This window comes from Physeter macrocephalus, chromosome 5, assembly GCF_002837175.3.
Source record: "Physeter macrocephalus isolate SW-GA chromosome 5, ASM283717v5, whole genome shotgun sequence".
Taxonomy (NCBI): Eukaryota; Metazoa; Chordata; class Mammalia; order Artiodactyla; family Physeteridae; genus Physeter; species Physeter macrocephalus.
In genome coordinates this window covers 12,983,957-13,002,142 of record NC_041218.1, presented here as the reverse complement: position 1 = coordinate 13,002,142, position 18,186 = coordinate 12,983,957, and the positions used below count along the sequence as shown (strand labels likewise).

General features: G+C 48.9%; 2 protein-coding genes across 8 annotated transcripts in view; one reads left to right on the top strand and one right to left on the bottom strand.

Moving 5' to 3' along the window:
• AGK (acylglycerol kinase) overlaps positions 1 to 2,207 on the top strand; it is a 90,805-nt gene extending 88,598 nt beyond the window's left edge. For all 4 annotated transcript variants that reach the window (XM_007103326.2, XM_007103327.3, XM_055084789.1 and 1 more), the window contains one exon: positions 816 to 2,207. In XM_007103326.2, the coding sequence (XP_007103388.2) occupies positions 816 to 953 (138 nt within the window). In that variant the 3' untranslated portion in view covers positions 954 to 2,207. The remainder of the gene's footprint in view (positions 1 to 815) is intronic.
• Positions 2,208 to 2,294: 87 nt separating this feature from the next.
• The window catches only part of DENND11 (DENN domain containing 11), a 53,646-nt gene continuing 37,754 nt past the window's right edge, over positions 2,295 to 18,186 (bottom strand). The window contains exons 5-10 of one of the 4 annotated variants that reach the window (XR_003679699.2): positions 16,926 to 17,064; positions 15,890 to 16,021; positions 15,601 to 15,751; positions 15,015 to 15,083; positions 12,741 to 13,352; positions 2,295 to 10,563 (exon numbers count right to left, since the gene is read on the bottom strand). Coding sequence is in view for 1 of the 4 variants with exons in the window: in XM_028489660.2 (XP_028345461.1) it covers positions 13,157 to 13,352; positions 15,015 to 15,083; positions 15,601 to 15,751; positions 15,890 to 16,021; positions 16,926 to 17,064 (687 nt within the window). In the remaining 3 variants the exon portion in view is untranslated. Of the gene's footprint in view, positions 10,564 to 10,806; positions 11,440 to 11,717; positions 13,353 to 15,014; positions 15,084 to 15,600; positions 15,752 to 15,889; positions 16,022 to 16,925; positions 17,065 to 18,186 lie in introns of those variants that run through there. The other 3 variants (XR_003679697.1, XR_003679696.2, XM_028489660.2) reach the window with 3 other exon arrangements.

Below are 18,186 nucleotides of genomic sequence, written 5' to 3'. Positions count from 1 at the left end.
GTGGGATCTTCCCGGACCAGGGCTCGAACCCGTCCCCTGCATCGGCAGGCGGATTCTAAACCACTGCGCCACCAGGGAAGTCCTAGCTTCACATTTTTTAAAAAGGATCTGGAAGCAGTTTTCAGGATGGCAGTAAATTTTTCTGCACTGGGAAATGCCAAGCTTAGAAGAATAACCTATAAGCGGAAAAAAACTTCCTGCAGGTGGCCTCTGAAGACTTGTGGCTATTAAACTAAGGTGTCCAAAAAGGTAGGTGTCCCCACGGTGGCTGGCACCATAGTTTCAACGCAGCAAATGCTGAATTAAATGCATGCGTTTCAGAAGGGTTTTAGAGAATCTGTAAGATTAATGTTGCTATACCTTAGGTGTAAAGCTAAGCGAGTCCTAAAGAACCGTGAGACTCATCAAGTGGCTGTAATGGCTTTCCTCAGAGAACTGGCTGTTTCTCACTTTTCATTTGAGAAAACGATTAGGGCTGAGGAGGACATACACGTATGTTCTATGAATTCCTTAAAGATGTGACGGGACCCTGTCTTACAGTAAGCATTTGAAAATGATAACCTTGTCTCACAAATCCCAAAATACTCCGGGAGGAGATAGAGGCCACTGAAACCTTCTTCATGGTGGTAGAATAGGGCTGTTTCCAGAACCAGCCCCGTGTCTGACACAGGCACTGAAATACTCTTGTCAAAGAACATCAGACCAGATCCTCCGAGAGGAGGACCTTTTCCCTAACGACCCGCTCCCGGTGCTCTAGTGCTGAGAATTCCGGCCAGTGTGGGCGCGGGCTCTTGTGAATACTCTCTTCTCCACAGGGAACGGGGGGCTCCTTCAGCATTGACAGCGAGGAGTACGAGGCGATGCCCGTGGAGGTGAAACTGCTCCCCAGGAAACTACAGTTCTTCTGTGACCCTCGGAAGAGGGGGCAGCTGCTGCAAAGCACGGCCCAGTGAGCGGGCCGCAAGTGGGCGCCCGAGACTGCACTTGAGGCTACCCTGGGACCGAAGGGGAACCGAGGCCTCCCTGTCCCTGCGGCGCTGTCAGAGGATCCCAAGGGCCTGTTCATGGCAAGTACCCTCCACCCTCCTCTCTAGTGCTTCCCAGCTTTGCAGCCAGCTTCCCAGCAGCGCGTGCTTCGACTCTGCCGTGACAGTCGGTCCCTTCTAAACACTGCTTTTCCTCAGGCTAGTTCCAGGAAATCCCCACCCTCGATGGATGGAGAAGGGCTAGACCTTGTAAGCTCCCCTGAGTGGGAAGCAGGATCCTGGGCTGAGTGGCTCTTCCTCTCCTGGTGGGCTCTGTGGCCGCCCTGGGAAGTCTAGGGAAGCGCCTGCCTTGTGCCGCCTCGTCCCGTTCCCCGGGCTCCTCCATGGGTGCTGCTACTTGGTGAGCTCCAATTCTTAGCGTCTTTCAGTTCTCTCTTTAATCAAAAACATACCTGAGGTGTGTCCCTCTTCAGCCATGGCTGAAATCCTGTAAAATACTAGTTTTTTCCCCTGAAGTAGTGCTTCTTAAATGTTGGTTTGCATGAGAACCACCTGGGGTGCATGTTGAAAACTGACTTACTTGGGGCCCAACCCAAATGTAGTAACTCAGTCTGGGGCCCGGGAATCTGCATTTTTAAAAAGGTGTCCACCTTCCCCAGGTGGTTCTACTACAAGAGGTGTCCCCCAAACTGAACAGGACACAGTCTTGTAAAGCAGCGGTCCACACACTATTCTGCTTATGTACTTCCTAAAAGTATTTTGAAAAATCTTGTATCCCCTCAGTTTTAAGTTGACAGCTAAAATTTTTCATGGGAAGTTAGTTGCCAAAGTATGTACTTTCTGGTGTCATGTAAATATTGATATTTTAAAATAAAACTGTTACATCACTGTCTTAAACATATTCAGTGTAATTGAAATACATCATAATTTAACACTCATCCTCCATTTACAAAAATGAGTAAGTTTTTTGTCATTGAAAATGTCGATTATCCTTGTATGTGTATCTCCAAACCACTTTCAGCAAATGCTATCATAATGTAATGTTTTTATGCTTGAAATTTTCTTTCCATTGGACCTAGCTTCTTGCCAACAAAAAATGTAAGCGGAAGTAACTTTATTTTAGTTCTTCAAGTGTTAACTCAGTACAGAATGTTATAAATTATTGAAATACAACTGATGATTATACATTTTTGATAATTAAAAACCAACATTTTATTAGAATGCTCTTTATCCTAGAGTTCATTTATCAAAAAGCAGTTTTTCTGTGTTGTTTATTCGTTTTTTTTTAATTTTTATTTTGTATTGGAGTATAGTTGATTAACAATGTTGTTAGTTTCAGGTGTACAGTGAAGTGATTCAGTTATACATATACATGTATCTATTCTTTTTCAGATTCTTTTCCCATTAGTTTATTGCAGAGTACTGAGCAGAGCTCCCTGTGCTATACAAGCAGGTCCTTGTTGGTTATCTATTTTAAATATAGCAGTGTGTACATGTCAATCCCAAACTCCCAATCTTTCCCCCTGTCTTTCCCCCTAGTAACCATAAGTTCCTTCTCTAAGTCTGTCTCTGTTTTGTAAATAAGTTCATTTGTATCATTTTTTTTTAAGATTCTGCATATAGGCGCTATCACATGTTATGTCTTTCTCTGACTTATATCACTTAGTATGATAATCTCCAGGTCCACCCATGTTTCTGCAAATGGCATTATTTCATTCATTCCATTGTACATATGTACCACATCTTCTTTATCCATTCCTCTGTCGATGGACATTTAGGTTGCTTCCGTGTCTTGGCTATTGTAAACAGCACTGCGGTGAACACTGGGGTGCGTGTATCCTTTCGAACCATGTTTTTCTCAAGATATATGCCCAGGAGTGGGATTGCTGGATCATACGGTAGTTCTATTTTTAGTTTCTTAAGGAATCTCCATACTGTTCTCCATAGTGGCTGTACCAATTTACGTTGCCACCAACAGTGCAAGAGGGTTCCCTTTTCTCCACACCCTCTCCAACATTTATTATTGGTAGACTTTTTGATGATGGCCATTCTGACTGGTGTGAAGTGATACCTCATTGTAGTTTTGATTTGCATTTCTCTAATAATTAGTGATGTTAAGCATCTTTTCACGTGTCTGTATGTCTTCTTTGGAGAAATGTCTATTTAGGCCTTCTGCCCAGTTTTGGACTGGGTTGTTTTTTTGATATTGAGTCACATGAGCTGTCTGGAGATTAATCCCTTATCAGTCACATCGTTTGCAGATATTTTCTGCCATCCTGTGGGTTGTCTTTTCATTTTGTTTATGTCTTTCCTTCCTCTTGTTCTCTTGTGATTTCATGACTTTTAGTGTTGTGTTTGGATTCCTTTTTCCTTTCTGTGTGTGTTATCTATCGTAGATTTTTGGTTTGCAGTTACCGTGAGGTTTTGATAAAACAATCTTGTTTATATATAGACTGCTATAAGTCGCTGGTCTTTTAATTTCAAATGCATTTCCAATATCCTGCATTTGTGCTGTCTTCTTACAGTTACTGGTTTTGATATATTTGTGTACAGATGATTTCCTCCCTTTTCTGTATGTTTGCCTTTACTGGTGAGCTTTTCCATTCATAATTTTCTTGTTTCTAGTTGTGGCCTTTTCTTTTCTGCCTAGAGGAGTTCCTTTAGCATTTGTTGCAAAGCTGATTTGGTGGTGCTGAATTCTCTTAGCTTTTGCTTGTCTGTAAAGCTTTTGATATCTCCATCAAATCTGAAGGAGAGCCTTGCAGGGTAGAGTATTCTTGGTTGTAGGTTCTTCCCTTTCATCACTTTAAATATATCGTGCCACTCCCTTCTGGCCTGCAGGGTTTCTGCTGAGAAATCAGCTGATGACCTTACGGGAATTCCCTTGTACATTATATGTTGCATTTCCCTTGTTGCTTTTAATATTTTTTGTCTTCAATTTTTGCCAGTTTGATTGCTATGTGTCTCAGCATGTTCCTCCTTGGGTTTATCCTGCCTGGGACTCTGTGCTTCCTGGACTTGGGTGACTGTTTCCTTTCCCATACTAGGGAAGTTTTCAGCTATTATCTCCTCAAATATTTTCTCAGGTGCCCTCTCTCTGCTCCTTCTGGGATTCTCATAATGCAGATGTTGGGGTGTTTAATGTTGTCCCAGAGGTCTCCTGGATTTTCCTCATTTCTTTTCATTCTTTTCTCTTCTGTTCCATGGCAGTGATTTCCACCATTCTGTCTTCCAGTTCACTTATTTGTTCTTCTGCCTCATTTATTCTGCTGATTCCTTCTAGTGTATTTTTCATTTCAGTTATTGTATTGTTAATCTCTATTTGTTCTTTTAATCTTTTAGCTCTTTGTTAAACATTTCTTGTACCTTCTTGATCTGTATCTGCATTCTTTTCTGAGATCTTGGGTCATCTTTACTGTCATTACTCTGAATTCTTCAGGTGGATTGCCTATCTCTTAGTTGTTTTTCTGGGGTTTTATCTTGTTCCTTCATCTGGGACATATTCCTCTGCCATCTCATTTTGCCTAACTTTCTGTGATTGTGGTTTCCATCCTGCAGGCTGCAGTTGTAGTTCTTCTTGCTTGTGCAGTCTGCCCCCTGGTGGCTGAGGCTGTCTAAGAGGCTTGTGCAGGCTTCCTGGTGGGAGGGACTGGTGCCTGCGCACTCGTGGGTGGAGCTGGGTCTTGTCCCTCTGGTGGGCAAGGCCGTGTCAGGGGTTGTGTTTATCGGGCAGCTGTGTTCTCAGCAGGACTTTAAGTAGCCTACCTGTTGATGGGTGGGGCTGCGTTCCCACCCTGTTGGTAGTTTGGCCTGAGGCGTCCTAGCACTGGCTGTTGGGTGGGGCGAGGTCCTGGTGAGAAAATGGTGGCCTCCAAGAGGGCTCATGCCAATGAATACTCTCCAGAACTACTGCTGCCAGTGTCCTTGTCTCCACAGTGAGACACAGCTGCCTCCCGCCTCTGCAGGAGACCCTCCACTACCAGCAGGTAAGTTATGAGGTCTCTGCTTTTTCCCTGGATCCTGGTGCACATGAGACCCTGTGTGTGCCCTTCCAAGAGTGGAGTTTCTGTTTCCTCCAGTCCTGTGGAATTCCTGCAATCAAACCTCGCTGGCCTTCAAAGCCAGCTTCTCTGGGAGCTCCTCCTCCTGTTGCCAGACCCCCAGGCTGGGGAGCCTGACGTGGGGCTCAGAACTTTTACTCCTGTGGGAGAACTTCTGTGGTGTAATTATTTTCCAGTTTGTGGGTTGCCCACCTGGCATGTACGGGGTTTGATTTTATCACGATTGTGCCCCTCCTACCATCTCATTGTGGCTTCTTCTTTGTCTTTGGATATAGGGTATCTTTTCTGGTAGGTTCCAGCGTTTTTTTTTTTTTGGTCGATGGTTGTTCAGCAGTTAGTTGTGATTCTGTTTCCGTAAGAAGAGGTGAGCCCACGTCATTCTATTCCACCATTTTGTCTCCTCCCAAAAGCACGTTATTTACAGCTAAGATGAAACAAGGCTTAACCTTATAGATGTAAATATATAAATAAGCAGATGGGATAGAAAAAACTCTGTTGTAACAGTGTCATGTAGTTCTTTCGAGTTGCGTATCAAAAATCACAGTGACCTATCAACAGCTTGATTAGCTCCTCCTCTGGTTTGTTGAAGACAGAGAACTAGAAACTACCTACCTTGCTAAGGATTCGTTAGCTAGGCGTGATAATCATTTTGGTGCCCCTGAGGTTTTTATAGTCCAGAGGGCAGTGCACCACAGTAAGCTGGATGAGACGTAAGGTTTTCTTTTTGTAAAGAGGAAGGAAAATTGCACAAGGGGGAAGAGGGAAAGGAGAACTGGCTGGCTCACCCTCAGGTAGATCAGTTTTAGGACAGTGCATACGCCTGCACCCACGAACCCCTTGGAGAGTGAAGACCAACACTTAAAGGATTATAAAGCAGCTATGAAAAGACCGTGACTGCAAAGCCCATAAAATAATGCTTACCTGTTTACCTCTGTGTTCTTCAGAGTGGTGTTAAAAGCTGTGCTTTTGCAAAAACAACAAAACAAAAAGCAGGCAGGTCCAAACATGCAGTCTAAGGAGCAGCCACTCCATACTACCCATGGAGGGGAGAGGGAGTGCTGTGGTGTAAGAATATACAGTCTACATAAGCCAAGAGAATCTGGCATATATTGGTTCTATTATAGAGTACAAAAGACCAGCATAGAATCTTGGCTACCAGCATGTATGTGTTTTAGTGATTCTAATTTTTCCATAGAAATAATGGAACATATGATTGGGGAAGGATATTTAATTCAGATTAGTATTTTTTATTCATTTTTAAATGTAAATATGTCCTAGTTCAAATTTTGTTTTCTTGATTCTATTTACCGAGAACATGGTTGCCTCATCATCTATCGCCTTCTTTCTGTTGTCCTTCCATATAAGACCCACGTAAAGGAGGTTTCAGCAGCTATGAGAGACCCTCGTCAGCTAGACCTGGAATGCTGAGGGGTCCGAGGAAAACCCGAGTCCCCCCTTCTTGTTTAGTACAAACCTTTTGTCAGACTCACTCATTTCACTCAAAAACCAAGAGTATTTCTATTAAAAACAGAGCAGATATTTTATATGAAATATAGTTCAGTATAAGGCCTTTTGCTTAACCCCATGGCCAATTTGTATGCATGGTTGTAATTACTTTGTGCCAGTGCTTTACACGTGTGACTGATTAGCTGTGTTCTCACAACCCTAGGAACTAGGTAATACATGGTCATGTCACTTGGAAGGTAGGAACCTGGCTTGGAACACAGAGCTAACAATGTTAGGAATTGAGTCTCTACTGCCTTAAAATAAGTAACTCCCCAGAAGGTTAAAAATAAAATGTGTGTGTGTGTGTGTCTCAGTATATAATGTTTGTTTTAAAGTAACCTTTAGTAGGAGGAAGATGTGAAACAAAAAAGCTTTGGTCTCCGTGGGGGTCCTTCTCCAGAAGTTGTCTGATATGATGGAGGGTGCACAGTCCTGGCTTTTCTGATGGAATGGGGACAGTTATTTCCAACTTCGGTTTCCATTACCTGGAGAACGTGTATCCAGACCATGGCCTCAAGGAGGACAGGCACCAGCTCTGGCTTCTTCCATCATGACCGTAAGTGAGGTCGGTGTTGCGCGCCATGGATCTGCTCGCGCCCTGCGCTGTTGCTCCTTCCTGCCACAAGCCACACTGTGGGACCAAGTGAAGGACTGCAGCACGCATGTTCATGTTAAAATGTGACTTTTAATTGTAAAAACTGTTTTCCGTAGATATAGTTATATCAACCTCTCTGCATACAATGTGGTTCAGATATATACACACATGATATACACAGATGTTATTTGTACCACAGAACAAAATCCATTCAAGAAACATTTACTCTCGGGATGAACCCCAGCTTCCTTTGGGCCTTTAAAATGAAGAGAGAGAACAACAAACATACCCAGATGCAGTATATTCAGGGTGAGATCTAAGAACTGTCTTACTAATTTCATACTATGAGGTAAACACTTGAAACAAAAACAGATTCCGTTTCTCTTATTGCTGTAACTCTTACACTGGGGTATTAATCGAAATAGGGGTTTGACATTTAAGGCGACAGGGAGACTATGCTGATCCTAACTTGGAAAAAACAGAACTTTTCCCAAGGCTTTTACAACTATTTCTTTCTCAAAAAAAGGTTTCTCTCTCAGACCTATAAAAAAATTTAGCCAACGAGCTTGGGATAAACAAAGGAGGTTAGTTTTGTTTTTCCTCTACTCTGTACCCCTAAAGTCTCCTACCCAGTCTGTTCAAAAGCACAGAGACTCTACAGCTTTCCTCACTGGTCCTGGAGGGCTAGACCAAAACTCATTTCCTGATGCTGCCTTCACAATTTTTTGAGACTTTTCTCTTTGCTTGATGTGGCCAAAGGAAGGAGTTTTCACTCCAATGTCTGTCAATGGTATATGTTAACAACCAGTGACCTCGGTGACCTGTGTGTGGATTTTTCATTTTGTGGATCATCTCCGGCTAGTTCATGATACCCTACACCCCACCCCTGCATCCCCCAACTGTCCTTAGAAAGCAAAGTAGATGGACCATTAGTCTAAAGAGGCATATTCCACAGCAAACAGAGGTAGTAATCCATGCCTACCCTTCCATGGTAGTTAAATAAATTTTCTGAATTTAGATCCTACTACCTCTAAAAGCCCACTATATGCTGAGCTTCTAGAATAAATGCTAAAGAGATGAAAGCAGGGCTTTACTTCTCCCATCATCATTTCTCTATCTAGCTCTGGAAAATTCTTATTTCCTTTCTAAATGTGCAGTTTCACCAAATGGCCCCTGTGTTCCAGGCTCCACAAATGAGTCAAAGTGCCAGTTATAAAACTACCCCTGCCTCTCATCTCCCCCCAGCTAAGAGGCCTAGTAATCAGCATGATCACATTCACCCCCCCTTTTCATACAAGAATCTTACTTGAGGTTGGTGAATGTGTGTCATCCTCCATCGGACTGTCAACTTTATCTCCTCAAGAGGCTGTTTGTTAGATTTCACAGGACAGTCCTTAGTCACTCACCAAAACATTTAAATAACAAAACTCTTATGGGGTCTCAGCTGCTTCCCAATTGCAATACTGCCCGTTTCTCCTAGGATTATAGTTTTGAAATTTCCTTCCAACATCTGCATACTCAATTCATCACAGAGTAATATCGATATAAAAATAAACTTCCATTTCTCATAAGGAAAACAGCTAAATTCACAGTTAGCCTTTTCCCACAGCACTCTGTACCCCAGTAGCTCCGGGGAACAGAGGTATATTGGTAATACAAACGGAATATTAAAAATCCATGACTTGGGAGTAAAAGGAGCCCTGAACTCCTCTTCCCCTACCTGAATCACAAAAGGGCTTTTCTGAAATGAGAGCGGATGGACTGGCCTGCTGATATGAGCCCCAGGTCTGCAGGATCCTCACTGCAGGGCACTAGGTCCGGCAGGAATGCAGGGAAAAGACCCCCCTTCACAGAGTCTGAGCCCACCAGCCGGGAACCTGACGGGGAGATGAAAGCCCACGTGAGACACGCTAGTCCCCATGCTAACCCTGCCTGTTGGAGAACCGTCATCACAGCAAAGCGCGTTCACTATCTTCTTTTATTCAGCGCCCTCCCCCTCCTCTACCTCTGCACGTATGATCCGTCCTGGGAGTGGAGAAAGCACCTCAATTCATTCCCTGGGCTCTGCAGTTTCATTTAAAAAACAAACCAAAACAAAACAAACCAAACAGTCCCTGAGGTCCCCGCCTCTTCCTGGACGGTTGCTGTACTGCCGTTAAAAGGTTCACTCATCACTGCCCTTTACAAAAGGTTCCCCAAAGGCCTCGGTTTAAAGGTGAATAATCTTATCTTTTTATTGCGTTTGAAGGGCTTTCAGTGTATCAAGACAAATAGCAAGTTCATCCTCATAACCACCAGAATGAAAAACAGTGATTCGGCTATGATTTCATTTACCTTTATCTTCTAGCTAAAATATCATAGGTAGTTACACTGATAAATGAATCTTCACACGTGGTATTGAGAATTATCTACACCCTGTGCTATACTTAAAATTTCCCATCTTGATTTTCACGTGGGACAGAACAAGGTAAGTTATAAATGCAAATTCCTATGCTGAATTGTTTCTATCAATATTTCCATGAGTTTAGCTTCCCTCCTTCAGCCAAATGGAAGACGTGATGCCAGGATGAACGACGGCTCCGGGAGACAGATGCCTGCTGATCCACAGCAATCATAACTCACTGAGGACCGTACACGCGCTTACATTAGAAGGGATCTACACCGGGCCCGAGGAGTGCTTCGTGCTTAGCAGAAGCCAAAGCTAATTCTAAACTATTATTTGGCCCATACTTTTTGGTCTGGTGAAAGGCAAGTCCTACCACTGCTGACTCCTGAAGTCCTAATCCACAGGACAAATGGACATTGTCCCACAGGCTGGATGGTACCATCTGCCCAGCCTGCACAAGTGAAAAATCCATCTTACCAGAACTCTGTCGTATCTTACAGACATCAACAAACCCCAAGCCTGGATTCTAGGTCCCACGGGGACTCTCGCCACCGAGAATTTCTTCTAACTTGACCCAGGGATGACCTGGCAGCCCCCGTGTCTCAGGTCAGCAGTGTTTCCAAGTTAGGACGTGGCTCACAGCTTGGCGTTAGATCAGGCTTAAAGGTCCCCAGCAGGACCAAGCCAGCTGGCGCAGTGGGCCGTGGGGAGGGAGGGAGGTGGTCCAAGAGACTAGAGGGACAGAAGGCCACCATCAGTCAGGGTACCCGAGGCTCCCAACCTGCTCCAGAAGGTCACAGTAATGACAGTAAGCCCTGTCCCTACGGAGGACAGGGAACGGGGACATTCTCCAAAGCTTCCAAACAAGAGCAGGGGGTTCCTCAGAAAACATTTCCACAGTGACACAAAAGCAGGTCTGTGTGGCTTCTAGCTTCTGCCGTCCCTGCGCAGGGAGTCTTGCCTGGTACCTCTCCAACGGAGTCCCCTTTCAGAGACCTGGCAGCAAGTGACGCTGTGGGTGCTGCTCACCTGAGAGGGCAGGGAGAAGGCGGGAGCCTTCAAACGGTGACCTCTGACCTCGGAAGCAAGAGGCTCCACATCTGCATCCTTGGGGGACGACAGGCAGTGACGAGGGTAACCACGGGGCAACAGCGCGCTGGCCAGCCCAGCAGAGGGCGCTGCGCTAGAGTCCTGGCCCCCCCACCCCACCCCCCCACCCCCCAGGAAGCTGGCAATGCAGGGAAGAACCAATTCTTGGGTTTCCTCCTCAAGGTCAGCCGAGCCCAGGGTGCGTATGACCTCAGAGTGGCACTGCCTCATGGGCGCACCCCTCCCAGGACCACGCCCAGCCCAGAGCTCTGCATGAGCATCGGGGGGGACACACAGAGATGCCAGGTGGACAGCTGCCTAGGACGGCAGGGAGCTAAGAGGAGCACAGAAGCCTGGGCCCACCATTCAAAGGGAGATACAGGAATCTCATCTTCATCCTACTACCTTTACATCAGCACGTCTGAGCTTGGAGTTACAACACCACAAACACAAAAGCGTTCACACGCAGAAGGCCTCTGGAGCAGAAGTGCTTAAAAAGAGTATTCTCCCAACAAGTTCCCCGGTTGCACGGAAAAAGGGTCTGCCTGTGTCCTCCGCGAGAATCTGACCCTCCCTTTTACGCCCACCCCTACTTCTGACCACCACCCACCCACCCAACTTAGAAAGCCTTGAACCTTCGGATACCACTAAAAGTATAAAAGTAACCATAACCTGACCCAAGTTAGAAAGGCCACTTCTTCTCCAGGGGCAACAGGAGACGACAGTCACTCTTCCGGGAAAAAGGCAGTGAAGCTTCAGCTTCTAAACACAGATTCTTTTTTTCTTTTGTAAACATATGTATTACTGAAATGAAGGCTAAACCCACAGAGGAGAAAAATGTATTGTACAGTTTACAATTCAATGCCCAAACTTATTTATATACTTCCATAAAAGATGCTACCTTGATTAATCAATGTCTGTTTGCATCTCCACATGTGACCTTCTTTAGTCTTGAATTCCATGTCAAGGAGCTACAGTGAAAATTTTTTTTTTGTGTGTGTGTGTGGTATGCGGGCCTCCCTCTGCTGTGGCCTCTCCCGTCGCAGAGCACACTGCTGCGGCCTCTCCCGTTGCGGAGCACAGGCTCCGGACGCGCAGACCCAGGGGCCACGGCCCACGGGCCCAGCCGCCCCGCGGCACGTGGGATCCTCCCAGACCGGGGCGCGAACCCGGTTCCCCTGCATCGGCAGGCGGACGCGCAACCACTGCGCCACCAGGGAAGCCCCCGAAAATATTTTTAAATAGAGCAGTAAGCCCTATAAAGCTAGTCTTGAGATAAGACATGTGACCCACCTATCTGGAAGTTATTTCTCTCTGCTGGGTACATGTGCCTGGCTGGGACTTGGTCCCAGACGTGGACAGACCGATGGCTATTCCAGTAACAGAGCCAGGCAGGAACGGTGAAGGGCAGGAAGTCACTTGTCACCGACAACCCAGGGTCCCAAGTCAAAATCCTCAACAGACGCCAAAGACCTAGACGCTGCTCCAGGAGCTAGCTTCTCTGGCTAGCAAACCGAGGCCGGCATCCACCGAACGCCCCAGCCAAAGAGAACAGGCAGGGCCGACAGGTGCTGTCCCAGGTCAGAACGCTCCAGAGCAAAGCAGAGGAGCTCATCGCTCACACCCGGGGTTCCCAGCCACTTTCCTGGGTGGAGGGACTGCCACGTTGGCTCTCCAGCAAACCTGTACATCTCTGGTCCCAATTACTTAGATCGACAAATGTCGTCTCTGCTAAAGAGAAGTTTGTTTACGAGGGCTCCAAACTGGTACGCACGTTTGTTAACATCGGCCCGAAGGAATCTGCCAGCCCGTCCCAAGAGGAGGGGATTCAGAGAAAAAGGACTATTAACGTGGAGTGGCCACCGTTAACTTACTCAGAGAAAGGTTTCAAGGCTTCATTCTACAATTTTAGTTCTCAGGTGACTGAGAAGCAACCTCTCCCTGTCATCTGTCCTTAGAGAAGCTCATACTTGGTGACAGAAATATCCTTTGTCCCTCTTTGAAGTCTCTTACCTACGTGAACAGAGAAAACACAGATTTACTCTAATAAACGGGAAAAGGGATTTGATCCCAAGACTAGACTCCCAGAACTGATTAAAATAACCTTGAAAAGCCACCTGGTCTAGCTTCTGCTTCAGGCAGGTGGACATCCAACGCCACACTGGACAGACAGCTGTCTTATTCTTGATGTGTCGAGCGACAAAGACCAGACGGACTTTCTCAACAGTCCAGCCCCACGTTTCCAGAACTCGGCCCGCTCCTGGCGATACGCGGTCTTCGGCCCATCTCCTCAAGTCCCTCAACAAGGCAATGAGAGAATCCGCTTTGATAACTCCTAAGACCAAACCGGCGGCAGCTCTGAAGGCGGTAGCTTTCAACAGCCTACAAAACCAAGGTGCTCTCATCTTGCCTCTTGGGAGGAAGGGAGGGAAGGAGATGCAAAAGTTACATTTGTTGGAAGTATAAACAGTATTCCTTTGTGTCAACTTAATTAAAAATCAGGCCATCTGGGGCCTGGGTGAACCCATCCTTCCTATGGGCAACAGGGGCTGTCAATGACCAACATGACATCGATGCCGTAGGCCTCCAGCAGGTCCATAAGGAAGCTCCGGTCTCCTTGGGGGTCTAGACCCATGCCCCGGGCATGCTCAGCTGTCAGAGTTTTGTCTTGACTGGCGGACACCTCCAGCAAAGTCTGAAATATCCGATTGTTTTGCTCTAGGAAAAACCTGCATTCACAAGACAAGACGTGGGAAAGGGAGGGCAGAAAAGACACGAAAGCTCACCAAGTAAGCCACACGTGGGGAACCAAAACTACACTACTTTGCTTGATATACTTTTAAATGGTTTCGAAACTCAGACCTATCTTTTAAAAGAAGAAAACAGGATAAAAGTTAAACGGTTTTTCAAGTGCCGCTAGGGTCAGCAAAGAACTGGCTTAATTAACCATGGTACGATGAGCAAAATCTCTAAGCAACCGATGGCCTGACTGCCAAAAATTTATTTTCCTGTTGAGAGGGAGGTCACTAGGGGTTTACACACAGCTGTAGGGAGAGGGCCCCATAAACTCTGTTCCTCTCTTTCTGCTTAGTCATAAAGGGAAGAGAAGGACAGAAAACAAAACCAAAAAAAACTGATAATGCAGTTCTGAGGTCAAGACTTAATGTGAGAAAGTGAAATTCACCTTCAAAGCCCTGGATGGGTAATTAGAGCCCGCAGCAGGAGGTGAGCCTTCCTAGAGGCAGAGAAGGGCTCTGAGTTGGCTCTCCAGGCCCTGAGGCACCCACACAGAAAAGGTGGAGCTCAGAGGCGCTGGGGCGGGCACGGGGCAACCTGAAGCCAGCCGTGCTGGAGCGGGCAGTGAAGGAGGAAGGGGAGTCAGCCTGGAGGTACCGATATCTCCCCAGCTCACCACCATCTGTACGCAGCTGTGTTCTTTCGATTGCTTTTTTTGTTTTAATTATGCACAGAGCATGATTTGAATGTCACGAACTTACAGTACTGTGTGAACATATGAACTGTAGTCAGAAAAGGCATTAACTGTCTAGGCTCTTCAGCTGTGTTCCACAGAGCAGGGTGCCTAGTGCCCAAAGCAGCTCTGGGCGCTCTGGAATTTTCAGATTCAACAGACTGTGTCAAGTCCTTGATGGGACTGCTGGTTCTCTGCTCAGTTCCCGGATACTTTTACAGCTAAACAGCATGTATGCATTAGGAAGTACACTTTATTAGAATCAAAGTACTGCACCTTTGTTGAATTATCAAAGCCAATATCAAAGCCAGAAACAGTTCTGACTGCAAGTGCTATTTGCCAGCCCCATCCCAGGAGGCGGGGTAGGAAGACCAAGCCGGAAGCTGGGAGAATCGTTTCTGGCTCAATGACAATTCTGTTCTTACCACTGAGCACAGCTGCCTACGAATGAGATCAGCGCCACGAGGTGCAAAGGCCACGGCCCCCACCCTGACCGCCAACAGCTCCCAAGGAAAGAAATGTCCTCCGATTCAAGAGTTAAGTTTCTGATTATCCCATAATACTCAGGACAAGGAACTGCTCTATTCAAAGGAAGCAGTGGAATGAGAAGTCCCTGCATCCGGAGGGACACACAGAGCTCCTATGCAGCAGACATCCGGGTGTAAATGCCCAACAGCAAGAAAACTGCGGGGCCTCCCATGTTCCCTTAATAACCTTCCCCTGCTGCTTTAACTTTTCTGGGTCCCCCTGACAGCATTTCGGGGCTCGGGTTGACTTGCGTGGAGCCCAGCTCTAAGTGCCCTTGGTGGCAATAAAGGGCATCCCTGGGCTGCAGCAGAGAACAGGGGAGGGATCCAGGCTAAAGCCGTTAGTGCTAAGGGACCCACGGGGAGGCCCACGACCGCGGCCTGGGCCGACTCACAGCACAAAGAGGTCCTCTTCACAAGGGTTATAATCTTCTTCTACCTCCTGGGAATACAACAGCATCTGCCTGTCGGGGAGGAGACGACCGTCAGCCTCCGGTGCAGCTACAAGGACCCCAGCAATGGGCTAGGTCACCGGCCAGGCATCTGCACGGGCCACCGCCTCCCAGGAAGGAGGCTGATCCAGAGCGACACACGCACCCTGGCCCCCGTCCAAAGGCAGGGAGAGCAGCAGCGGCAAGGACAGACGGGGCCTGGAGCCCAGGGCTGGCTCTGCCCGTGTGTAATCCCACTCAAGTGACCCCCTTTCCTAACTGTCGTAACACAGGGATGAGCTGATGAGGCCGTTTATTTCGCCACCGATACCAACACGCTTCCTCGGGCCTCGCAGACTGCAGAGGCCGCCGGAAGGGAGTCACCCCACACATGCCTGCCGCCCACCAGTATATGCTGGGAGCCTCCTCCACGGCGGCTCCCGGCAGAGGGGCAGAAACGTGCCCAGAGGGAAGGGGCGGCCGGCGGCTCGACGGGAGCCCGCGGGCTGTCCCGACGAGGGCGGCACCGCAGCCCCGGGCTCTCAGGTACCTCTGCTCGTTGAGCCGCCGGTACTTCTCCCGGTCGGCGCTGTTGATCTTCAGCAGCGGCTGCAGGCGGGCGTGGTGCGTCTTCACGTTCTGGTTGTCCACGTAGACGTCGTACAGCTCTCGCTTCTCCTCAAAAATCTTCTCGGTGGTGCCTGCGGGAGCCGGGGTTCAGGCGGCAGGAGCCCGGAGGACGGCCCTGCGGGGACCAGCCCGACGCTGCCGGGAAGGGGGGCCCCGCGCGACGCCGCCAGGGAAGTGCGCGCGCAGGAGGGGGCGGGCCCCGTACTCACAGGCCACGTAGGACACCTCCACCTCCAGGCTCTCGATGTCGGCCACGTTCACGTAGAAGAAAGGCTTGGACTCGGGAACGGTTTCCCCGATGCCAGGCAGGGAGACGTTGGCCAGGCAGCAGCAGCAGTACACTGCGGGCAGAGTGGAGGTGAGGCCGCCCGCGCCCCTCCGGCCCCTCCCTCCCAGCCTGCGGCCACCCTCTCGGAGCTGTCGGCTCCAGCAAGGAGCTCCGACCCAACGGACACGTTTCAGTCTTCAGCTCACGGGGTCCTGCTTAGCATTTGGCGCTGGTGGCCCTCTCCCTTCTGAGAACTCCTGCCCACCGCGACCCCCGCATCTCCTGGTGCCCTCCCCTCTTCTGACTGCACGCCAACACCCCCTCTGCCTTCCGCCTTCACTGGCTCACCGCGCAGGCCTGCATCTTACACGCTGGCGCGTCCCTCCTCACTCACATTCTCCCCAGATGACGGCACCCACCCCCCGGCTATCAGCTCGGCCTCTGTGCCACCCCCAGGTCGGCCTCTCTGGCCCAGCCTGTCCCCCAAGGTCCTGACCCGACTGTAGCGGTGCCTAGAGCACCGCTCGAGAAGGCCTCAGAGCAGCACACGCTCGTCACGTCCAAGGTAACTCTGTCACGCGGACCCCCACCGGCTCCTCCTCGGTCCCCCGCCTGGTGGCCTCACCGTCCTCGGCATCCTAGATTCTTCCTCCGTTACCTCACATACATCAGAACCTCACAACCCAGACGCCAGACTCTGTCAGGTTTCTCTCTTAAACATACCAAGCATCCACCCTCTCTGCTCTAATCCAGACCCTTCTCCCTCACCGGACCACTGACGTGTCACCCGATCCGTCTTCCATACCGCCAGAGTCCACATTCTACAATACTAACCCAACCATGTCACTCCCAGGCTTAAAACCCCTGAGGCCCTGATATGGCTCAATCCCTTCTGGCCTTGGTCAACACTGGAAAGACTGGGGCAGTTTCTGTTGCAGAGAACGTGGGAAGAGTCCCTGACTTTGGCTTCTAGTTACCTCTATAGCATACGACGCCCACTGGAGGGGGAGAAAATATCAAAATGCGCTTTCGAAGTAAGGCAAATTTCCAAAGGATGAGGATCTGTTCCCCAAAGAACTTAATAAACTGAGACATGCAGCCAGCTGGGTGTGTGATCTGAAAAAATTAAAAGGGGGTGGGAGGGGAATAGCTTGTTAGAAATATTGCAAAAAATATTCAATACAGGTGTGTGCTAACCACCCCTTCCCCTGCCAACACCGATAACCAAAAAAACAAGGTACCACCAAACAGATTCAATACGGGTCGGTTACTTCCACGTAAAATGGTGTGTTTCACTTTGAAAGTCTTATCTTTAAACTAGAGGTCCATCATTCAACAGCTCCGCTGATACACCGAAGTGCGAGTTTAGGGATCATTAAACTACTTTAGCCGGGGGAAGCGGCGCAGAGGAAGCAAAGCCGGACGTAACTTCCGAGAGTCTCTCCGAGGTGACGGACACCTCAGTGAGAACGTTCAGCTCCCAAGACGACTTGAGCATCGGAAGAAAAGGATGCGCTGACAGTCCCGGGTGAGACCCCAAATGTACAGGGACCCGGCTCCCGTGCGAGGTGACGTGTGGGCGCAGATGACAGGCTACCCCACGGGGCTCCCTGACACAAGCCCCTGCACCTAAGCCCACCCCCGCCTCCTCTCAGTGCTGGATGCGAGGACCCTCAACCCTGAGGGTCGCCTCCCGAGACCCTGCCGCCAAGGCACATCCCGGGGTCAAGAGCTCGAGCTCTGACCCAGGGAAAGCTGGGGGCCAGTCCTGCTCTGCCCTCTACTCACAGGGAAGCCTCGGGAAAGTCAGCCAACATTTCGGGCTCTCTTTCCTCGTCTGTAAAGTAGGGAGACCACTGTCACATCCCTCATCTGGCTAGAAGGACCATTTGAGAAAAACCGTGTGGAACCCTTAGCATGTGGGAAAAGCCACATGCAGCAGCCACAGCTGTCGCCGACGAGACATGAGGCTTCAAGCCAGGTGCTTCGTGAGCCTTCTGGAAGGTCACTTTCATGCTAACGCGTCAGAAGTGATACTGCTCTTCGTGCGTTCGGGATGCAGGTGAGAGCACTTCTGGAGGCAGGTGCCACCGGCACCAAGGCCGCGTGCTGGGTGTGACACCTGGCAGCCCTCTGGGGCACCCGCCACCTGAGCCCCGGGGTGGCCGCAGCGCTCCGCCAGCGCCCCTCCTCCGGACCACCCGGGAGAGGGCTTCCCTACCCGAGGCGTCGCCCCGC